General features: G+C 39.9%; 1 protein-coding gene across 1 annotated transcript in view; it reads right to left on the bottom strand.

Annotated features, from left to right (window-relative positions):
- Positions 1 to 5,561: 5,561 nt before the first annotated feature.
- The window catches only part of samd12 (sterile alpha motif domain containing 12), a 104,097-nt gene continuing 89,024 nt past the window's right edge, over positions 5,562 to 20,634 (bottom strand). The window contains exon 5 of the mRNA XM_053334058.1: positions 5,562 to 5,650. Within this exon, the coding sequence (XP_053190033.1) occupies positions 5,562 to 5,650 (89 nt within the window). The remainder of the gene's footprint in view (positions 5,651 to 20,634) is intronic.

Below are 20,634 nucleotides of genomic sequence, written 5' to 3' on the forward strand. Positions count from 1 at the left end.
CGGCGGAGCACACAGCTGTGTGAGGTGCAGGGAAAAGTCACTGGGCAGCGATTGTCTGCTGGCTTGTAGCATCCTGCTGCTGCCTGTTCAACTGTGTGACCGTGCCGGCGCCATGGACGACTGACCAGAAAACATCTCCCAGCACACATCGACAAAGTGCCATTTCTTATTTGAATCCATCAGTTGAAGAAATCACAAGGCGGGGAGGTTACAGTTACTGTCACCAAGTATAATTGTATGAATAATATCCAGAAAGAGAATACAAAAACATGTTAATGCTTCTATTGGCCATGCACCACAGAAAAGATCTGACACTTTAATTGATAGCTCTGATGAGAATAACATTCTGTATTATATTCTTTAGCTGTTTCCTGTTTTTTTGTGATGAAATCCAGCTGCTCTGTGCTATTATACAATATTATTACACAACAAATGATCTGAAGTTCAAGTGCAGAGCACCAGAAAGGCCAATATAAGATTTATTATGAATTTATAAGTTTAAACATGCATTTGTTGATATTTCTTTGTCCATATTGTGGCAGTGCAAGAAAACACAGCATTGATATTATATCTCCTAATGAACAAACTTTATATGGCATATGTTAGCAAACAGTTGCCCATTTACTAATCCAGTGAACATCCAGTGGTGCAACATTAACATTAATTTACTCTGTTTCTGTCAATATTCTCTGTTTTCTCTGTTTTGGTCTCCCCCAACTTGTGAGATATAGCTGGCTCCATTTATTCACCAGCTAGTTGCTAACTTTGTCTGCCATGTGGTGTAGAGCAGTTGGAATATAGTGGATTTATCATAACTTTTTAACTAATGAGGTTAATAAGAGCAGTAAGAGCTGAGGGAAATGGTTGAGTTGGGTGTTATTCAATGCTATGAGTGACTAATCTTTTACATTACGCTCATTTGACCTTTTTTTAAATATGAGATTATTGACTCATGCAACTTTAAGGTGCAAGCATTACTTTAAGGGGAAGCCAAACTGAATGCAAAACTTTCTTAGATGGAACCTTTCCATTTTGCCTGACCTATTATTTCCCTCTTCATACTGTCCATTGGCTAGATTTTACAGCCTTCTTATTTGACCTGAAAGAGACCCCTTAAACTTTGAAAGGTTGCCACAGTAAATCAGTGTAACGGAAGTGTGCATTATCCTCTGCAGTGCAGACACGGGTCGAGGCAAAGCTGGCAAGATAAAACCCCATGAAAAGTGTTTGTTGGAGATGAGCGCATAGCCAGGCGGCAGAGAGCTGGGACTGGGAGTTCACGAATGGGTGGATGTCGGCTTGATCTATACTGAATCAACACACAGCGAAGGTTGATAAGAAGGCTTAACCTCCTCTACTGGTGGAGAGACTTTCCTGATGCACACTTACACGTGTGCACAGTTTTGTGAAGATAGGGTGTGTGAATAAAGAAGCACAGGGGAACTCTGAGGCTTCCAACTGCAGATACAGACACATGTAGGGAGATAATGACACACACAGAGACATAGACACCGAAATACAGCCCACTGAGATCTGTGTCGATCCTGGCCAAAATAAGCATCAATTGCTTTGAAAAGGTTTTCATATCTGTCATATTGACAGAATCAGTGAGCACAGGGATGATGGGAGAGAGAGGCAAACAGAGAGGAGATGTAGCAGATGAGAGCGTGGGATATAGATGAAAGACAAAAGAAGGACAAAAAGCAAGGAGATCAAAAACAAAAGTTGAATACAAGTAATAAAAGTAAGAGAATAAAACATGGGGAAGGGAAGCGGGGGGTAAGCAAAAAAAAAAACAAAAAAACCCCCAAAAAACAGTTTTGACACAAACCACTAGTTGAAAACAACATGTACTGAGAAATCAAAGATGATAAGAGAAGAGGAGAGATAAGACACGGCAAGAGACCAGGAAAGCATAAGAAAGAGTGTGAGAAAAGAAACTTTTCTTTGTCAAAGCGGTAAAGCTTAGCAAGAAAGACGGCGTCTTGCTCCCTCTCCCTTTCTGACAATAAAACATGAAGGAAAACAGATGTGACAACCCTTGCTGCTCAATGTAATACAGTGTCAAGTACAGAGCAACACATGCACACACACTCACACACACACACGCATACTCACACTGACAAACGCTCACGGTGTGTGGCCAGAGCCCCCTATCTGAGTACCAGTGCTCATCCTGACACTCCAAAGGGGCTCAGTGTGTGCACTGTCTAAGATGTTTAATTCATACAGCCGCCTGCTTGTGCCTGACATGAATGTGTGACGGAGGAAGATGGGAATGTGGAGCATTATGCGCAACAGCCAGGCTGAGGATGATGCAGAAACACAGGAGAGGGAGGCTGCTATATAACCAGAGAGAAAGAAAGAGAGAGAATGCCAATAACAAAGAGAAGAAGAAGAAGAAGAGAGAAATTAAACAAAGGTAAATTGTGATGTAGAGGTTTCCACGGTGACAAAGGAAAACAAGGATATATAAGTAGACATAGCTGAAAACTGTGAGGCAATAAAGTGACACCAGAGTGAGAAAAATGAATAGATGAGAGAGCTCATGTTTGAGACAGATTCACACATGCTGGCACACACAAAATGAGTGATGAATAAAATTAGAGCAGCAAAACTGAAACAGGGACAGGATGAGGTGAGAAAACAGTGGAGGGAAATTTTACACACACACACACACACACAGACAAAAAACTGAGCAGATATCATCCTGGCAGGCAGTAGGAGCCCAGAGTGCTGAGGGTGTGTGTTGCAGGTCTCAGGAGAGGCAGGCAGGGGACTGAGTGCTAGCGATTTTCTGTCATATCCTTCTTTCTCTTCATCCCTCACACCTGTTATCCACCTCCTACTCCCTTACCCCACCTCTCCACTGCATCTTAGAAAGGTATCACTACATGTGGAGCATCAGGCACAGATTTCAATTAATTGTCACAGTTTGGCTCTTTGTCCCTTAGTTGCCATTCTCTATCAGTGCACCAGTTGCCCTCAGACTTTTCTAACCCTGCCTGTTTAGACTGGACTTGAGTGGGAGGAGGACAGATTGAAGCCTTTGTCCTCGATTGGAAGAGCATGCAGAACTGATGTGAAATTTGAAATATTTTTTGCTTTCACCTGGTTAAGAGTGTTTTATGACCAGGTTGTTTTGAGAATGTGTTTCAGGCTGGTTTTCCTGAGCCCTCAATTCACTCTAAATGGTGATGTTTCATTTTTTTTGGTAATGGAAAATATCTGTTTTCTGGACTGGACTGGGGTTAGGATGTCACTCAGATTATCTAAACTATGTAGAACAGAGTGATTTTGTGTTTGCATTTGAATTTTTTTGAGCCTACTTATTGTGTTTTTGGTTTTCTGTCTTTTTTTCTGATCGTGTACCGCTTCTCCCTTCACACCTAGTCTGTATGTAGCCTCATTACGTTCCTTCCCCTGCTCCCAGTGTGTTCCCCAACCAATCAGCTGCTTGCCTGTTCTCCGCCTAGTCACCTGTTCTCCATCTCTCCTCGTCAATTTAGTTTGTATTTAAGTCCTGGTTCTCAGTTTAGTCCTTGTTGGATACTTTGTTCTTTTAGTTTAGTTTAGTTTTGCTCTGCTTACACTTACTTCCTGTTGCCTGTGTTTGGGTCCACCTGCTCCACTTTCACAACATTAATTCAAAGATTGATTTCATTGTGATATTAATCGTCACGATCTTGTTATAATTAGTTTCAAATATCAAGTTTCTCATGCAGTCTTTTCCAGAGGATGTCGAAACCTGTCATCTTCTCCTGGTGCAACTAACTAAGATTTGGATCTGTGTATTTACCCCCCAAAATGTAACCTAACTTATCAGGTGTTTCTAACTTGTATTTATTGGCTTTATTCATGCTTAATAACACATTCATTACTTCTTAATAGAAAATAATAAGCCATTTATGTTACCATGGTGTAAAAAAAACCCTGTAGTAGTAAGTCTGTGGTTGTAAATGCCCATAATATACCCATATGCTCTTATTATTTGTATCAAGTATTAACTAATGGATTTTTAATATCAACAGTTGCCAACATACAACAAAGGACCTTCCCTCAAATAAGACAAAACAAACATGACAATAAAAAAATACATGAACTAAACCCAACAATGACCAACCAGAGCTAGAGACAATAACTAAATACATTTAATTATTAATTAAGTACTGCACTTGCATAAAGTTACTTACACTTTCAGTATTTTAATTATAGTTTCTCATTTTATTCCACCATTTTATTTGGCAGCTTACTATAAAACACAATATATTATATAGTAAATTAAACCACTCAGCAGTGTATACAATGAGTAAAATGATCAATACAGGCAGCAGACAATGACATTAAAATGCAGCTCTCATGTAGCTGCATCATTAATAATAATCCAATAGTACAATATATAATAATGTAACATGACAGAGCTCAAACTATTACTTAAGATTTTTATTTGTAAAATTATGTTATCTCTACTTTTCTTCCACCACTGCAGTCTTCAATTGAAATATAATGTTAAAATCATAATTTAAAACTAACATTATAAACCCTTATCAAACAGAACTCCCTCTAATGTAGTACAGTGTTATAGGTTTATAGTGGCAGGTAATGGGGACCTAGCCCGAAGAGATGATCTATGTCCAGAGCACAAGACTGAAGTATTGACGTGTGAACATTCAGCTGCTATCTGTGAGAAAGTTGAGCCTGAAACGTTTTAAATGATTGGACTCACTCTGCATCACTCCAGCAAAAACATCTGTCACATCTGTCACGTAATCTTCTTTTTTGCAACCTCAGTTTACATCTGCTGGAAACATTCATGGAAACAAACACAAACTGATGTGTACACTAGCGCATGTCAGTTTCACAATCACACACACACACACACGCACACACACACACACACACACACACACACACACACACAGAGGCAAATTTAGAAAGAGATGTAATAAAGTGGGCCAGTCGTACACTGAATAATAGAAAGAATAAGAGAAAGAACAAAGCACATTTTGTACATGAAGATTAATCAGTTTATTATATATACTCATCATGATATCAATATCATCATTAATATCCATCATTAGGCACCTTATATGTAGATAGACTGGGAGTAGAGACTTGTTCTGCATGCCTGTTGGTTACAAAAACACTCAGAACAGAATTGAAACATGCTGTCAACATGGCAGAAAGAAAAAAAAAACAAAAAACAAAACATAAAGTCAGATTTGTTTGTCTTCTTTCTAGATTGTGTTTGAGGTGTTGCTTACATGTTTGCCTCTACATGTGACTATGCATAACTAATGTAAAACGTGTGAGCATCTGTGACTGTTTACTGCTAATTTGTCAAGAAATTGCGTGTGTACGTAGTGTCACTGTGTGTACAGTATGTGTGTGTGTGCTTGTGTATTTTACACACAAAATCTTGCATTTGTGCGCAGTTGTCGTGTGTGTGTGCCAGCATGTGTTAAAGTTCTTGTGCAATAACGTTGTGTGAGGTTTAGTCTGGTGTTTTCTTGTGTAACAGTGCACTGTGAATCAGCATCTATGAGTGCGTGCCAAACCTCTCACAGGTACTGGGAGACTACGGGCTGAGCCAGTTTGGGCACGTCCTCGGACATCTTGGCACAGTTGCCAGATTGAGAGCTGGTTATACCTGGATATCAGAGCCAAACAAACTGTGGAAATTTTTCCCACATGTCATTGGTGGAAAATCTATTCTCTTGCATCCACCCCTTCTAGTAGGGAACACACACTCTGGAGAGTAACAATAAAGAATATTTCATTGCCTACACCCAGAGTTATTACAGTGCTGCAGCTTAGAATATGGATCACTAAAACACACTGCTACATTTGTTATGTGGTGTTGAGCCTGCAAGCAAATTCAGGTCTTGACCAAAAGTTAAGACTACCTGCATGAAAATCTGTAAAAATGAATTTCACAAACGCTTTGAGAGCAGAAGCAATACATTTCGTTACAAAGGCTTTCTGTAATCCATTACAGTCCCATTGAAGTGCAGAATTGCAATTGAATTAAAATACAGAGTGTGTACTTTCTTTACAGGGCCACCCTCTAAAATATGATGAAATTCAATGCAAGTGGTTCATATACTGTAAGATCACAAGAACTCAGCCTTGTGCTCTTTTCCCACCAGATTTTGGGGGAATTCATGGACATTGATTTTGTCAGGCTCTAATGTGCAATTTTTTTATGCTTCTCACCATATCCGAGCAAAAGTCAGAATTTAAAGACATATTTTGACATTCGGGGAAGTACGCTTATTTGCTTGCAGACAGTTAGATGAGAAGATGAGAAACTGTCTGGGAGTGGTATCAGTCTTTTCATCTTCCTCTCTCGCAAAGAAAGACAATAAGCGTATTTCCCAAAATGTATAACTACTCCTTTAATGCCAATAAGAGGTTATACTGAATGTTTTGGACAAAATCATCAATGATAATAATAATAATAACAATGATATCAATTTATTATACTTATGAGTATGGTTATTTGCCGTGGGTCATTTGCATAAATGAAACCAGTTCTCACAATTGGTGACCTTTTACCAATTCAAGCCATTTCTTCCAGTTTACATGTCAACATTTTCCAATCAGAAATCGATGAGCGGAGAATTCCGAACTTAACGGGAGTTTCAGCCCTCCCCTTCCTCCTGTCTTGACTGACATGGACATGGCATCCTCAGTCAACCGTGAAATAGCCACTTGTGTTTTAGCCTGAACAACTCCATTCCTATGTGACTGTCAGCATGGCAGCCAACCCTCCCTCCACCCTCCACATGCAAACACACACACACACACAAACACACACACTCCTTGAGGCTTTTGTAATCCTGGAGGACCGACTGTATGTCCTGAAGAACTGATCAATACCATTCAATCTGCTTGCAGGTCTTTGCCGCATTAGGCTACAGCTGCTATCCAAACAATGAATGGCTGGACACAGAGGGACTCGTGTACAAATGGAATCCCATTAAAATGTGATGGCTCTCACGGGCCGACACTGACCCCCCCACCCCCCACCCCCCCGAATCCAACCCGCAGCAGCTATCTTATGCTCCTTTGATTGACAGCTCCCGTCCAGGAGAGGAAAGATGTTGTTACCGTGACAACAGCTCATGCTACACCAGAGTGGATACGAGCTTTTGATAAATATCACTCCTGCTACACTGAAACCAGTGGCTGTTATTTAGAGGTCATTATACTGGCTACAAGGTTTTATAATGTATTTACACTGACACACACATAGAGGCGTAGATGAAAATGGTCCATATAACAGCTGTTTTGTTTCATGACAGACACATGTGCTTTTTAAGTGCAGTTAAAATACCTATAATATCAACAGTGAGTGGCCATTATTCACATTGACAGCAGAGATTTGAGTTTCTCATCAGAGATGAATAGGATACACTGTATCTTCCTAATAGACTGACACACAACATTTCCTTTTTGCGCACAGCACATCTCCTTTCTACACTATTTTCAATATATATTATCTAAAAATAGTTTCAAGCAATGAGATGGACAGCAGACAAAGCAATAAAGAGTCAGCAATACAGAGGGGAGGAAATGAAAGAGGCTCATCTTTTGTTATCCATGATGTCTGTCCTTCTTTTTCACTCCTTATTAGCGGTAAAGAAATTCAATCCAGAGCATCTATTGGTTCACAAGCCCTTTTTCGTTGCCTGGTCCTTTTTTTCTTTCAGCCACCTTTTAGGTTGCTAAACCAGTTTACTTACTAGCGCAGTGCTTTTAGGGACACCGAGGGAATTTCCCTCCCACAGTCCATCCCTTTCCCCCCCCCCCCAAAGTTCTGCTTCATCTCCTTCAGATTGCTTTTCACAATGACGTTGTTCATTTCAGGGAGCCAACTTAACCGTACCTAATGTATCGCAGGGCTCAGTGTTCATTCTCCTACTAACCGTTGGTTGTTTTCACAATGAAGTTCTCTCAAGTTATCCTATGAGAGTAATATTGAGAGGGCAAAAAGTGAGGCGAGGAAGATAGACAGGTACAGTATAGATACTTCACCAGGTGGCGCTGAACACTGTTTACAGGATCTATGCACAGAATGAGAGAAAGAGCACAAAAACACAGGCATGGTTGTGTCAAATGTGTCACCTTCTTGAAGCTGCTGTTGGAATATTATTTGTGAGGAGATAAGCAGGGAGAATGAGGGGAGGAAACGTGTATAGCAGTGGTCTTGTAAACTGTCATTATGTTTCCACTACAGAAAGTCACAATAGGGCAAAAGCCACCTAAGCAGTGACCACAAGAGTACTCATCGGAGAATACACCTTATAGTGCTACAATGAAGGAGCTAACATGCCACAAACAGACCAAATGATTTCTTTAAGTTTGAGTGACAGTCTGAAGAAGTGTATTATAGATGTCTGTCTTTATTGTAAGAGTAGGGGTGTCATTTTGGATTAAGTTCCCTAAAAGCAAACCAGCACATATATAAAAGTATTGTGTTGAAATGCTTTGAGGAAACCCTGCCAAGCACTTGTTGCTTGGAGTCGTATTCTGGATAGATGAGTGTTGGGAGGGATTGGCTGTTGGCATGGATCTTAAAGGAGAGTTCAAAGGATGTCTGAGAGGAGTGTAGAAGGTTTGGCTGCAAAGGTCAGACATGACTGGAGATGGGATGCATGAAATGGAAAGTATTGGTCAGTTTCCAAGAAGATGTGAAGAATTGTTTGGGCTGCGAGGAAATGGCAAGTCAGAACACGTGGGAACTTTTCAGGAGTGGCTGGGAAGAAAGGCATGGGGTTTTTTCCAGATCAGTCATAGGAGGAGTCGAGGACGGAGACCAAAAGGTGTGACATGAAGAGCTGTGATTGGTCCAGGAGGAGGTCTGAGGATCACATACAAGGAGGTCTGGGTGTATGTTGGCAAGGCGGCAGAGCGTCTGTCTGTTTGTGACTGGTTTGTCCTCCTCCATCAGGCTACGGCGAAGATGGAGTGCACTCCAGAGAGGCTGCGGAAAAAACAAAGACAGAAAAGATTGGAAAACATTCATAAAAGAAATAACAGACAGAGGGTTGGGGAGGGCGGAGGGTGTGAATCATAGAGGGAAAAGCAACATCTTTCTCTTTCCAACAAAAAAATCATAAATGGCAAGAAAGAGAAAAACAAGAAGAAAACAGAGGAGCAAAAAAGAGAAATGATGACGGCCATCGTATGAAGAGTGGGGAGGTAGTGCAAAACCCGAGCGGAGTGACGTAGATGAGAGAGGAAATTAAGAAGTTGAGATCAAACAGGAAAAAAAAGAGAAAGGGCCGAGATAACAAGCATGGGCACAGTGAGGCATAAAAATGGATCAGGGGGAGGAATTAGAAAAATAGAAGAGAGAGGGGGAAGATAAGAGAGACAGGATAAAAGAGAGAAAGAGAGAGGAGGGGGGAATAAAAAGAGAAGAGACAATTATAAAATGGCATGAGAAAATCATTGCAGTGGGCATCATTGTGCTTGCAGGCGTTGTACAAAGAGAGGTGGAGAGCAGCAGTGTGTCCATCAAATGCAAACACACATCAGCGCATGTCAGTGTCACAATCACACACACACACACACACACACACACACACACACACACATAGAAGCATTTCAAATGCTGAGCGAAGACAAGGAGGATGAGTCAGGCAGATGAAGCGGAGAGAGACAAGTGACATTTAGAGCTCAGTCAGAGCATGTGATGACAAGGCACAAAGATACATGCCAGCTCCGACTCTGACAACAGCTTGAGTGTGTGTGTGAGTGTGTGTGTGTGTGTGTGTGTGTGTGTGTCTGTGTATGGATGTAGTGGGCAAGGCTCAGTGCAAGGAAACAGATTTGTGATTTTATATATTACTTCACTGAACCGCGGGAAATGAAACTCAGAGAGGGCAGAGAGCCAACACAAACGAGAACATTTTTATTAACTTTCTTAAAACTTGGGACTAAAGTGAGAGTAATGTAGTAAGAAAAAGTCTGCAAATACACTTGCTTCCTTTACTTAAAAGCAGTAATGCAATACAATGTAAAAGTTCACTTAGGAGAAAAAAAAAAGTGGTAAAACTCAGCTAAAGGTAAAATATCTAAAGTAAAACAGCAGAAAATTGACCCTTATAACCAATATATTATTATATATTTACTATATATACTGTATAGTACTAGATCATTAATACTGTTGCATGAATGTAGTGGTGTGGTAAGATATACTTCATTTTCTCTGAGGGGAAATTTATCTTAGGCTCAAATGTTGTGTACAGCTACACAATATAGATGTATATTCTCTATACTGTATATACAGACACACACAAAATACACTATTTTACCCCTGGTATATACACTGAGTATACACTGTTCCTACAATAATAGTACACAACCACCTGTGGTCAGTATATTGGAAGAGTGTATTTGAAAGAAAAAGAAAAAACTTAGGGATATTTGAAAAAAAAAGAAAAAGGTATAATTTAATAAAATAAGTTAAATAGTATTTCTCCCATTAACTGTCACACATGAAACTATGGCTCATGGAGGTAGGGACATTGGATACTCTTGTAGCTGGTTGAGGTGTAGCTAGTCCTGTTTACCAATATGAAGTCAGGCTCCCTTTAATATATCATAAGTTGTATTTGAGGGATCTGGACATGATTGATGATGTTGTAGGAAGTAAGTAATATCTACAAGAAAAAATCTTTTGGACTGTTCTCTGATCTGCTCTTTTTTGTGGAACATTGGAGACTTTTTTCTTCTTTGGGGCCTCAAATTAAACCGGGTTTAGGTGGGCTTTGGTGGAAGTGCTAACATAGCAATGTAGCCACAAACAGACACGTCCTGTTTTATAAGAGTCACAAGCTACAAAGATTGGGAACCACTGTATTAATCTTTAATACTGTTCTGGACATTATGCAAATAAATGTTATCGTGTAAAAAGAGTCTACTAGTCAGTTCAGCTTGGCTATTAGTACAAACACACACACACACACACACACACACACACACTTACAGCTGTGTTAATTCATCCACATTATATTCATCATCATTATTGACAAACAAGACAAAGCATCAAGCTATTTCTGCTCAAAAGCATGTACGCATCATGTCAGCCCCCACACACACACACACACACACACACACACACACTACCTCCTTGTTAACTGTATTAGTGCCAGAGCTTATCAGTGCAGTGGGACCACACACCACAAAAGGCTGAAATTCATTACAGTCGTAGGAGGGCCTTGACAAGCTGTCAGCATGTTCGAAAAAAGATTCTTCCAATCCCCCTCCCCTCTCTCGGTCTTCTGAGCTATCTGTTTTATTACACACTTACACACACACACATACACACTTGGGAATGTCTCATTGTCTACATCTTAATTTCAAGGATAGTTTGCACTGTCACGCGCAGACACAAACGGCTACATTTATACCATCATACAAACATGGAATACTCACTTCTGAATCTTAATTTCATGGATAGTTTACAGTGACTCTCTCTATTGCACACACACACACACACACACACACACACACACACACACACATTATACTGGGATAGCGGTGAATGGAGAGCAGGCCCTGAGGTGCAGTTCAATGACATACTCTGTATTTCCAATTTATGTTGACATCACTATGTTTCTCTTGGTTGCCATCACACACACACACACACACACACACACACACACACACACACACACACACACACACACCTTTTTCTGTCGTCTCTTTCTCACTAACACAAATTCACACACACACACACACACACACACACACACGCAATACATGCTCTGCATTTTAATATAAAGTGTAGTTTGCTGCTATGGCTGTAGTTACATCGATGTGAAAACATTTTCGGATGATAAAAGAGATTATTGTTGCCATAAAACCATACAAAAACTATAAAATCCTGGATGCTTTCACAACCTTTATGTGAGTATATTTTTCAATCTGGTTGAACAACGAAATAGCAGCGTAAATAAAAGGAGAATGATCCTACTTCAGTGCTGTTTCAGTCTTCAAGGACAGAAAAGGGCAAATTACTCTGGAAAATCTTTTCTTTAACATAATTACTATAATCTGCCAAACCTAAATTAAACAGACCAGCGTGTGAATGCCTCTCTGACATGAGTGTGGAGTATGTGTGTGTGTGTGTGTGTGTGTGTGTGTGTGTGTGTGTGTGTGTGCTGCAGTGTTTGATAGAGAATTACAATTTCGGTATGTTCCTGTGGTGTGTAATTGCATGTGTGTGCGTGTCTGTGTCTGTGTGTCTGTGTGTGTGTGTGTGTGTGTGTGTGTGTGTGTGTGTGTGAATGAGAAGCACAGGACACTCGGTTTGTCTCCAGTTATTAAACTAACCAATTACAGGGCCCACTCATCACGTTTACGTCCCAAACAAAGGAAGAGTTGATCTATTATTAATGTACTGTTCCGCTGTGTAATTCACCCACAGTTTCGGTCTCACACTCATACGTTTACACATGAATGCTTACATGCACACTAAACACACACACACATACACACACGCACACACACACAATTTGCGCTCCGTTAGCTTATGATAGCGAAACTCTCTGGTGCCACCAGTACAAATGATGAATATGATTTGCCAGCAGTCACAGTTGAGCAACTTTTCAGTGACAGGTAGTCAAATTTCTGGATCGTCAAAATCTCTCTCCTCCTGCTATGTTTTACACTCCTTCCTTTCCTTGACTTTCACTCAGTGCATTTCTAATCAGACCTGTCTTCCTGCATTAATCAGAGCAAACCTCAGCATGCAAGCAGGCATCTGCTGTCTCTCTGGTGTGGGTTATGTCTTGTAGTGCAAACGTGGACGAAGATCTACAGTAGTTGCACTGATTCTGTCCATCCAGCTTTGAAGAATCTGTTCTATAGACTGCTTCCAGGCAATGTTTCCCTGACAGGTGGGTAGGATGAGGCTGCTGATATTTTCTTATTGTCAACAATTCCCATGACAAAAAAAATTCCACTAACAAGTATTGTCTGTGTATCAAAAGCCTGATATGGTTTATTCCCTTTGTGCAATCGACCTGTAACAGTTTAACTTATTTAATGTGGCAATTTGTGCCAGCCTTCTTTGATCAATTTTAATGTGATTTATTACAATAATAAGAATAAGTGAGCCACATTGATGAAGGTGACATGATATTTAATTTAATTTGAGTTTCCTGCTGCTGTAAAAACGAAAGTGTATTCATCTGTTGCTCAAAATAGTCCAACAAATAAACTAATATTTCAACAAATGTTCAAACTCCTATTATTCTAAACTATTTTCAACCTCTTTTTAAAGATAAAAATGTCTTCAATAGAACAAGTGGCTCAGAGAAAAGTATTACTGACCAGGTTATTAAGTATAAAGAATATTGTGAAACAAACTATCACGTCTTTTCATGGGATTTGTTAACATGAACAAATATTGCTTGGCTTGAATTCCTTCACATATTGCATTAAAACAACACTAGGGGGATGCTTTGGAGTGGCACCATGTCAGCCATGCTAACGGCTCTCTAAGGCTATTTATTAGGCACAATGGCGCTTTGAGCTAAATGTTAATGTTGGCATGCTAACTTGCTCACAGTGAAAAACATGTCGATGTTAAGCATGTATAAAGGTACCATGGTGCTATGTTCACCATCTGATATTTTACTAAAAACCACAGATTTCAACCCGCTGGTGGTGCTAGAGGTAAAGGCAGGGGATCAACAAAGGCAGTAGGATTCAACCTCTAGGTACCCTGTATGTTGTATTTAATGTTATGTTGAAAATGTAATTGCAATCCATCCAATAGTAAAGATATTTCAGTCTGAACCAAAGTGGTGGACTGACTGGTGGACCAACAAGGCCATCCTCAGAGCCATGCTGCTAGCACGGCTAAAAATAAGGATACATACCTTGATCTTGATCAGTTATCAAAGTAGGATGTGGAAAATAATCACTCTCGTCTGTGAGGCAGTGAGTCTTTCAAGTAACACCACAGTATAAAGAGAAACCCTTTTAAGACTGGAGTCTCTAAGATCTAGATACCAGCATCAAATTTCACACACTGCAAAATTTAAAAGATGAAAATAGATGATCAAAACAAAATGGAACTCAGCCAACAGTCTGTCTTTAGACCAAAGGCTCCTAAACTTTTTGGCTGATCATGTGACCCCTTATTAAAGTTTATGGCCTCAGTGTTGACCTGAGCTGTGAGCAGTTCAAACAAAGATTGATTTTTTTCCCCTCTCATGGGCAGAGAGCAGGGATCAGGGATGTGGCTGCTGGGCAATGAGCAGAAACAAACAGGAAATTGATCTGTATGTTTGTCAACTTAATCTATAAATGATGAGAAGATAAATATCAAAGTTGTGATTCTCTGTGGTAACCATACACTGTTTTCTGTGATAGAAATGGTCTCATAAAGCCTGGGTATACACAGTATGGACTGACAATTACCTGTGTTTTTATTTTTGCTTATTTATTGATGGGCTTTGAGATTTCATAAATCTTAAAAATGAAATGTCATTCCTTTAGAATCAGTAAAGCAAGCCAGGTCTGTTGTCAGGACTGTGTCACAGGAGCAGACACTTGTTCATTAGTTACGCTGCTATTTTTGGCTGTAGATATTTTCCAACTGCCCACCACCTCTTACTGACTGTGAAAAGAGAGGATGCATTTATTTAGTTTTGCTCTAAGTTTCATTTGAGATTCTAGCCAAACTAGTGACATGTCTCCAGGGATTACACACACATTGGTCCTAACTATCAGCAATTAGATGGATTACTATGATACACTTGTAGAAGCCTCAAGGTGCCATCAAAAGGTTGAAAACTGTGGTTATATAGCTGTATTGGATGGACTGCCGTGAAACTTGGCACTGTATTCATGTCGCTGCTTTAGAGATACCTTCATTTGTCTTCTAACACCACCAGGTCAACATCTCTATTTGTGCAATACCACTACTCTGTGTTCAGTGCTACTTGGCAAATGTCACCATGCTAAGCTAAGATAATAATTATGGTAATAACTACATGTTCAATACCAATACCTGTTAAACATCAGCATGCATTTCACTCAAAGCACCTTTATGACTAATTACAGCCTCACTGAGCTGCTTGCATGGATGTAGACTGTTAGTCTCCTTACTTGTTACTCCATGTGTATTGTACTATTCTCCTGCACAGAACTAACTGACTTTTATTTTTTACCAATTAACCTTAGTGCTACTCTACAACTGTCACTTTCACACTCAAGCAAAGAGGCTATCAGTCAACTAAACGCTATTGTCAAAACAGAAGGTTAAGTTTGAGTTTAAGATTTAAAATCATGTTTACCAGCTAGCTTAGAGATGATTAAGTGTGTATGTGTTGACGGTGTGGGAAGGTGTTTGCCGAGCTAATGATATCAAGGTCAAAATATTTTAGCTTAAGCTTTAACAGTAGAACGGTAATTATTAAACACAATATGAATACATACAAAAACTTGTGATGCCACTGACCAGCAAGACATGCTCTCCAGCAGTCGCTGGTTAATAATCAGCTTGGTTGTTGAAGGTTAAGCGGTATAAAGGTTTGGTCGATCATCACCTGCTCTTGTGTTGTTTAATAATAAATTATTTCTTTATGAGGTAGGCATGGTGGTGGTATGGACCATGATAACCTTAACAACAGACCACAGTAAGGAAGACCATGGGGTAAACTCTTTGCACTTATAAGAGAATGTGTATTATTGATTTATGTATTGATTTAACTCTACTGTCTGTCTGACTGAAAGGTTTCCAGTAGAAGCTATAGTTGTTGTATAGTACAGTAGTATCACATGGACTAGATAATTTATTTAAGTGAAAGTTCAGACAAGTTATGAAGGTCAACGATACATGTATACACACGCAGATACATACATGCAAATAAATATTTATATATGTAGAGTGTTGAGCCTCTGCGGTTTTCAGATAAGGTTTAGAGAGCCTTGTCTCCAAGCGTTTGTTCAAAATAGGTCATCTTATTCTGCGACTCTGAGCAAGCACGCCTGCTTCTTTTCCTGCCCTGATTTCAACAACATAAACAACTGACGGGAAGTTTCCCCTCTCCCTCTCTCTATCTATCTCTTTAAAGCAGAGCTGCTCATCAGTGTAACCCTGTGAGGTTAAGTAAATAAGTCTATTTTATGCAGAGCAGGAGACAGAGGAATGGTAGTTCTCAAAGTGCTTGTATTTCGGTATCCTAACTTGTGTCAAGTTGGATTTGTTTGGTACTGTGACTTTCTGGCGCCACCTGCCAACACGTACACACAAGCACACATACATTCACAACACACACACACATAGACCTTGCCTCCATGTTTCAGCTTCCTTTAGTTGCTCAGCAGGGGACTGTCAAACTGAGCTCGGTACCATTTCTTTACTGCGCTGCTCTATCATGCAGGATATCTCTCCTGACACAGAGCTGTCATGGCCTTCAGAGCTTAAAGATGGCAATGCAAAGGAGCAAAAAGTGGAACAGTAAAAACATGCCCCTCATTTATATCAGCGAATGTATGCTGGTGTCTGCATGTATCAATATTTATGTGCATGTCTACGTGGGTGAGCGAATGCTTGTATGTGTGGAGATATGGCTTTAGATAATTCATGGTTTTAAAAAGGAAATCACAATTGCCTAGTTTCGCTATGATGTCATTACTGCTGTGATTAGCCCGAAGCTTTAGCAGCATCTTTGGTGGTTACTATTTCAAAAACACTGTGGAGTATTTGATCATGGTAAATCACAAGGAACACCCATGATGTTGCTCCTGCGGTTATTTCTGTTGACTGAATACAACAAAAATGGATGTTATCAGTTGTAAAGTAGAAGTCAGAAAATGCTATTTCAGAGGACAGTCTGAAAATTAAGGTAATGCATTGAAACGGTATCATATAGGTAGTTAATCATGTTGTAACCACACTGCAGGCTGCTCCCGATCATATCCACTCCCAATAACCCACCCACCTGCCCCACTAATGAGCCAAAATTATACTAAATAAATAAAATTACATTAAAAACATAAACAAAACAAGTCTCTTTTTAAATTTGGTTTTCATGGTGATTAAACACAAAACATATAAGATTAGAATTAGTGATCTTAAAGTGGACCTACAACTGTCACTTCCAGATCTATGCTTTTATTGACTAGACAACCCCCAATGTCCATGCTGTTCTGGTTGGCCAGCTTTCTGGAAGCCTGCTGAGGTGCAGCATGTATCAGAGTACTGTTTGGTTACTACTAATGGAAACCTTTCCTGCTTTACCGCTTCAAAGTAAAAGATTAAAATAAAAGACTACATAACAAGAGACTTTTACTGTGAAAAAATGATAGGAAATTAACTGTTTCCTCACCAAATTAGTGGAGTTTTGTTAGCTGCACTATAAACCAGTCAGCATATGGTGACATTTGGATCCATTTGTCAGATCACTTAGAAATGATGGAGGGAGGAATATTACAAGCAGAAACAGTGACAGTGATGATGATATTTGATGAAGAGCTGCAGACTACAGCACATCTCTAACAGGTAAACAATTTATTTTTACTTTGGCCTGTTGTGCAATGGAAAAACACTCACAGTGTGCCAGCTTAACTCAAGTCATGGCTCGGCCTGATTACTCCCTAAACAGTGGGAAAATTCCATAACGTTAGCCGACCAAAGCAGAAAACCTGTGTGCTGTGTGTGAAGCAGATGACCAAACTAAGAAATCTGTCACGAGCTGATGTCATCTCGGGCCGACAGTTGAAAAAACTATTGGAAACCGAGTGTTCAGAGGAGTCTGAAGCCAGTGCTTTTTGCTGACAAGTATTACGTCTAGTTAGGTTTTCCTCATTATCTGACACTTTGGCTACGTTTAATGTGAACATTGTTACATTATATGGCTGAAAACAAGGAAAAACATAATAGGTCCCCCTTAAAGAGGTGCTGGCTGGTTGAATCTGTTACCTTTGGACAGAGCTAACTGTTTCCCCTGTTTCCAGTCTCTGTGCTAAGCTAAGCCACTGGGCCACTGGTTGGCTATGGCATCATTTTTTCCATATAAATCTTTGGCAGAAAGCGAATAAGCCTATAAACCAAAATGTTAAACTATTACTTTAAGAGTTTAGCATAATTACTGTATATTTTTTGCACATTTTATGACCTTCATCAGCGGATAAAATTTGCTCAGTTTTCTGAAATTCCTCTCTTTTGACAAATGTTACAAATGAAGTATCTGCAATGCAAATGAGCAAAATGTAATTGCTGAGGAAGGCCATGGAGTGCAACTGAAAGCTCTGTAAATTTTAAATCTAATAAGTGGCACATGTTCTCCACTGAGCTTCCAGATGACAGACAATACACACATATACATACTATATATCATGGTAGAAAATTGTATCCATATTGATTTTACTTTCAAGATCTGGTTATTTCTTTGTTTTCTTGTGTGTATGACAAATGACACACAGTGCAGAAAACAGTACGAGAGGGAGAGAGAGGGGGCGACAGATTGTTGATGACCAGAAAGAAAAGAAGAGGTGAAGACACATGGACACGCTGAGGGGGGAGAACTATGAACTCCCCTCGGCTCTCAGGTTCCTGCTGACACTGATAAATACCTGAGGAATAGGACGCAGTCGAGAGCTTGGCTACGCCGTCATTAACCTTGTAAAACCTCAGCTTGCGCAGGTGATTAACGACACCCCATTATGTGCTATTAAACAGCGGCAGAGGAGGGTCTTTTCTCCCGTACCAAAACAGCACAACACTGCCAAGGAAATATGGCTTTTTAAAGAAACTTTACCTGCACCTTAAAACATTTTCCCACTGGGACTAGAACATAGGAAAATCAGTCCTTTGCATTATATATCGACCAAGCATGAATATCACATGTTGCAGAATGACCCACTGTGGCCTACTATCCTCTGACTGCTGCTTCTTTGCGTGCCCACTTACATGTTTCCCCTCCCTGTCTTGTTCAATGGTCTGTTATTGTTTACAATAGAAATCAGTGGAGTCCCCAAAGAGGGCTCAGTGATAAGCAAAATACTCTGACACAGAAAGAAAAGCTTTTACCATATGAAAAGGCAGGGACGAGAGAAAAAGAAAGAGAAGAACGAAGAGAGGAAAGGGAAACGGATAAAGCGAGAAAAGATAGAGGTGCTGGGACGGGGCGGAGGTGCAGGGAGAGGAAGATGTGTGTATGTGTGAGAGAGAGAGAGAGAGGGAAGAGAGAGACTGGGGCGGGCGGGAAGGGAAGATAAAGGCAGAGCTATATTCCCTGATGTGGCTTCTGTGTGTTGGCTCTTCGCAGCTCCTGCTCTAAGGATTACTGCATTTACACTTCAGCTTAAAAATAGCCCCCGTGATAATTTATTTAGCTGGAGCACGCCATCCGCCATTGTGTTCCCAGAGAATTTTTTTTTTTTTTTTTGTCGTCTGACTGTCTATGAGATTCCTGCTTTCTCTCACTGTCCCCCCCCCCTTTTAGCTATGATATTCACTTCCTTTTCATATATCTTTCTCTTAATCTCTCATTCCTTAAGAACCTCACCTTCTCTGAAAAACCATCACAAATAAACACAGTGGCTGCATTTGCCTGATCAAACCTGGCCACTGGTCATATTCCTATCATAATATTGTTAGTGCTACTAATTTGGCAGCATGAATCTTTGAAACCTTTTGAGATCATACTGGAAATTGTAAATGTATATGACCATAATCACCTGTTTGCATATCCATACCCCTTTCTGCTTCACCAGTCTTAAACCTCAATGAAAAAGAAACATGGTAAATAAGAAGCACACATTCACAGATTGTCTAAAGTCTGCAAATGGCAAGCAGAGCAGTCATCTTCATGCACAACTGTGACTGTTTTAGCTCCTGTATTATCATCAATTAATCACAGTCAAGGCAGATGGCTTCTCACCAAGAGCCCGGTTCTGTTCGAGGTTTCTTCCTGTTAAAGAGTTTTTCCTTGCTGCTGTTGCCAAGTTCTTGCTGATGGAGGAACATGTAGAGTCTCTGTGAATAAAAGAGTACGGTCTAAACCTACTTTATGTGAAAAGTGCCATGAGATAACTTCTGTTGTGTATGACGCAATATAAATAAAATTGATTTGACTTGACAGTAAGCCGTTATCGTCAGTGGTAAATGAAACATGATGAAACGCCATAATTGCTCATACAGAGCAGACTTTACAAAGTGCCTCAAGTTTGCCTCAAAACAACAGTGACATCCCCTTATGAACATTTTAAGATGTTTTGCTGGCTATAATCATTCCTCTCTGTAATACCATGGCCATTAAAAGATTCCTTCCAAATGCGCTTTCACTGCAAGTGATGTGGGATAAAATCTACAGTCCTGGTTCTGTGCAAAAATGTGCTCAAGTGTATCTAATCAAGTGGATACCTTCCAAAGTTACAAATAAATCCCTCTTTTTGTTAGTATTCTTCTATTTCAACTCAACAGGGAATCACAAAGAGGGTTTTTTCCCCCTGAAAAGACTGTAACATTGGAAGCTATCCACTTGACTCAACTAGGTCTGTTGACTGTTGAAGCCTCACATTAATTTTTTTTCCCTAACATCTTTTTATTTCAGAAGAGTGTGCAATAACCAGCATCAATTTGGGCAAGCATACAACAGC

This window comes from Scomber japonicus, chromosome 15 (assembly GCF_027409825.1).
Source record: "Scomber japonicus isolate fScoJap1 chromosome 15, fScoJap1.pri, whole genome shotgun sequence".
NCBI lineage: Eukaryota > Metazoa > Chordata > Actinopteri > Scombriformes > Scombridae > Scomber > Scomber japonicus.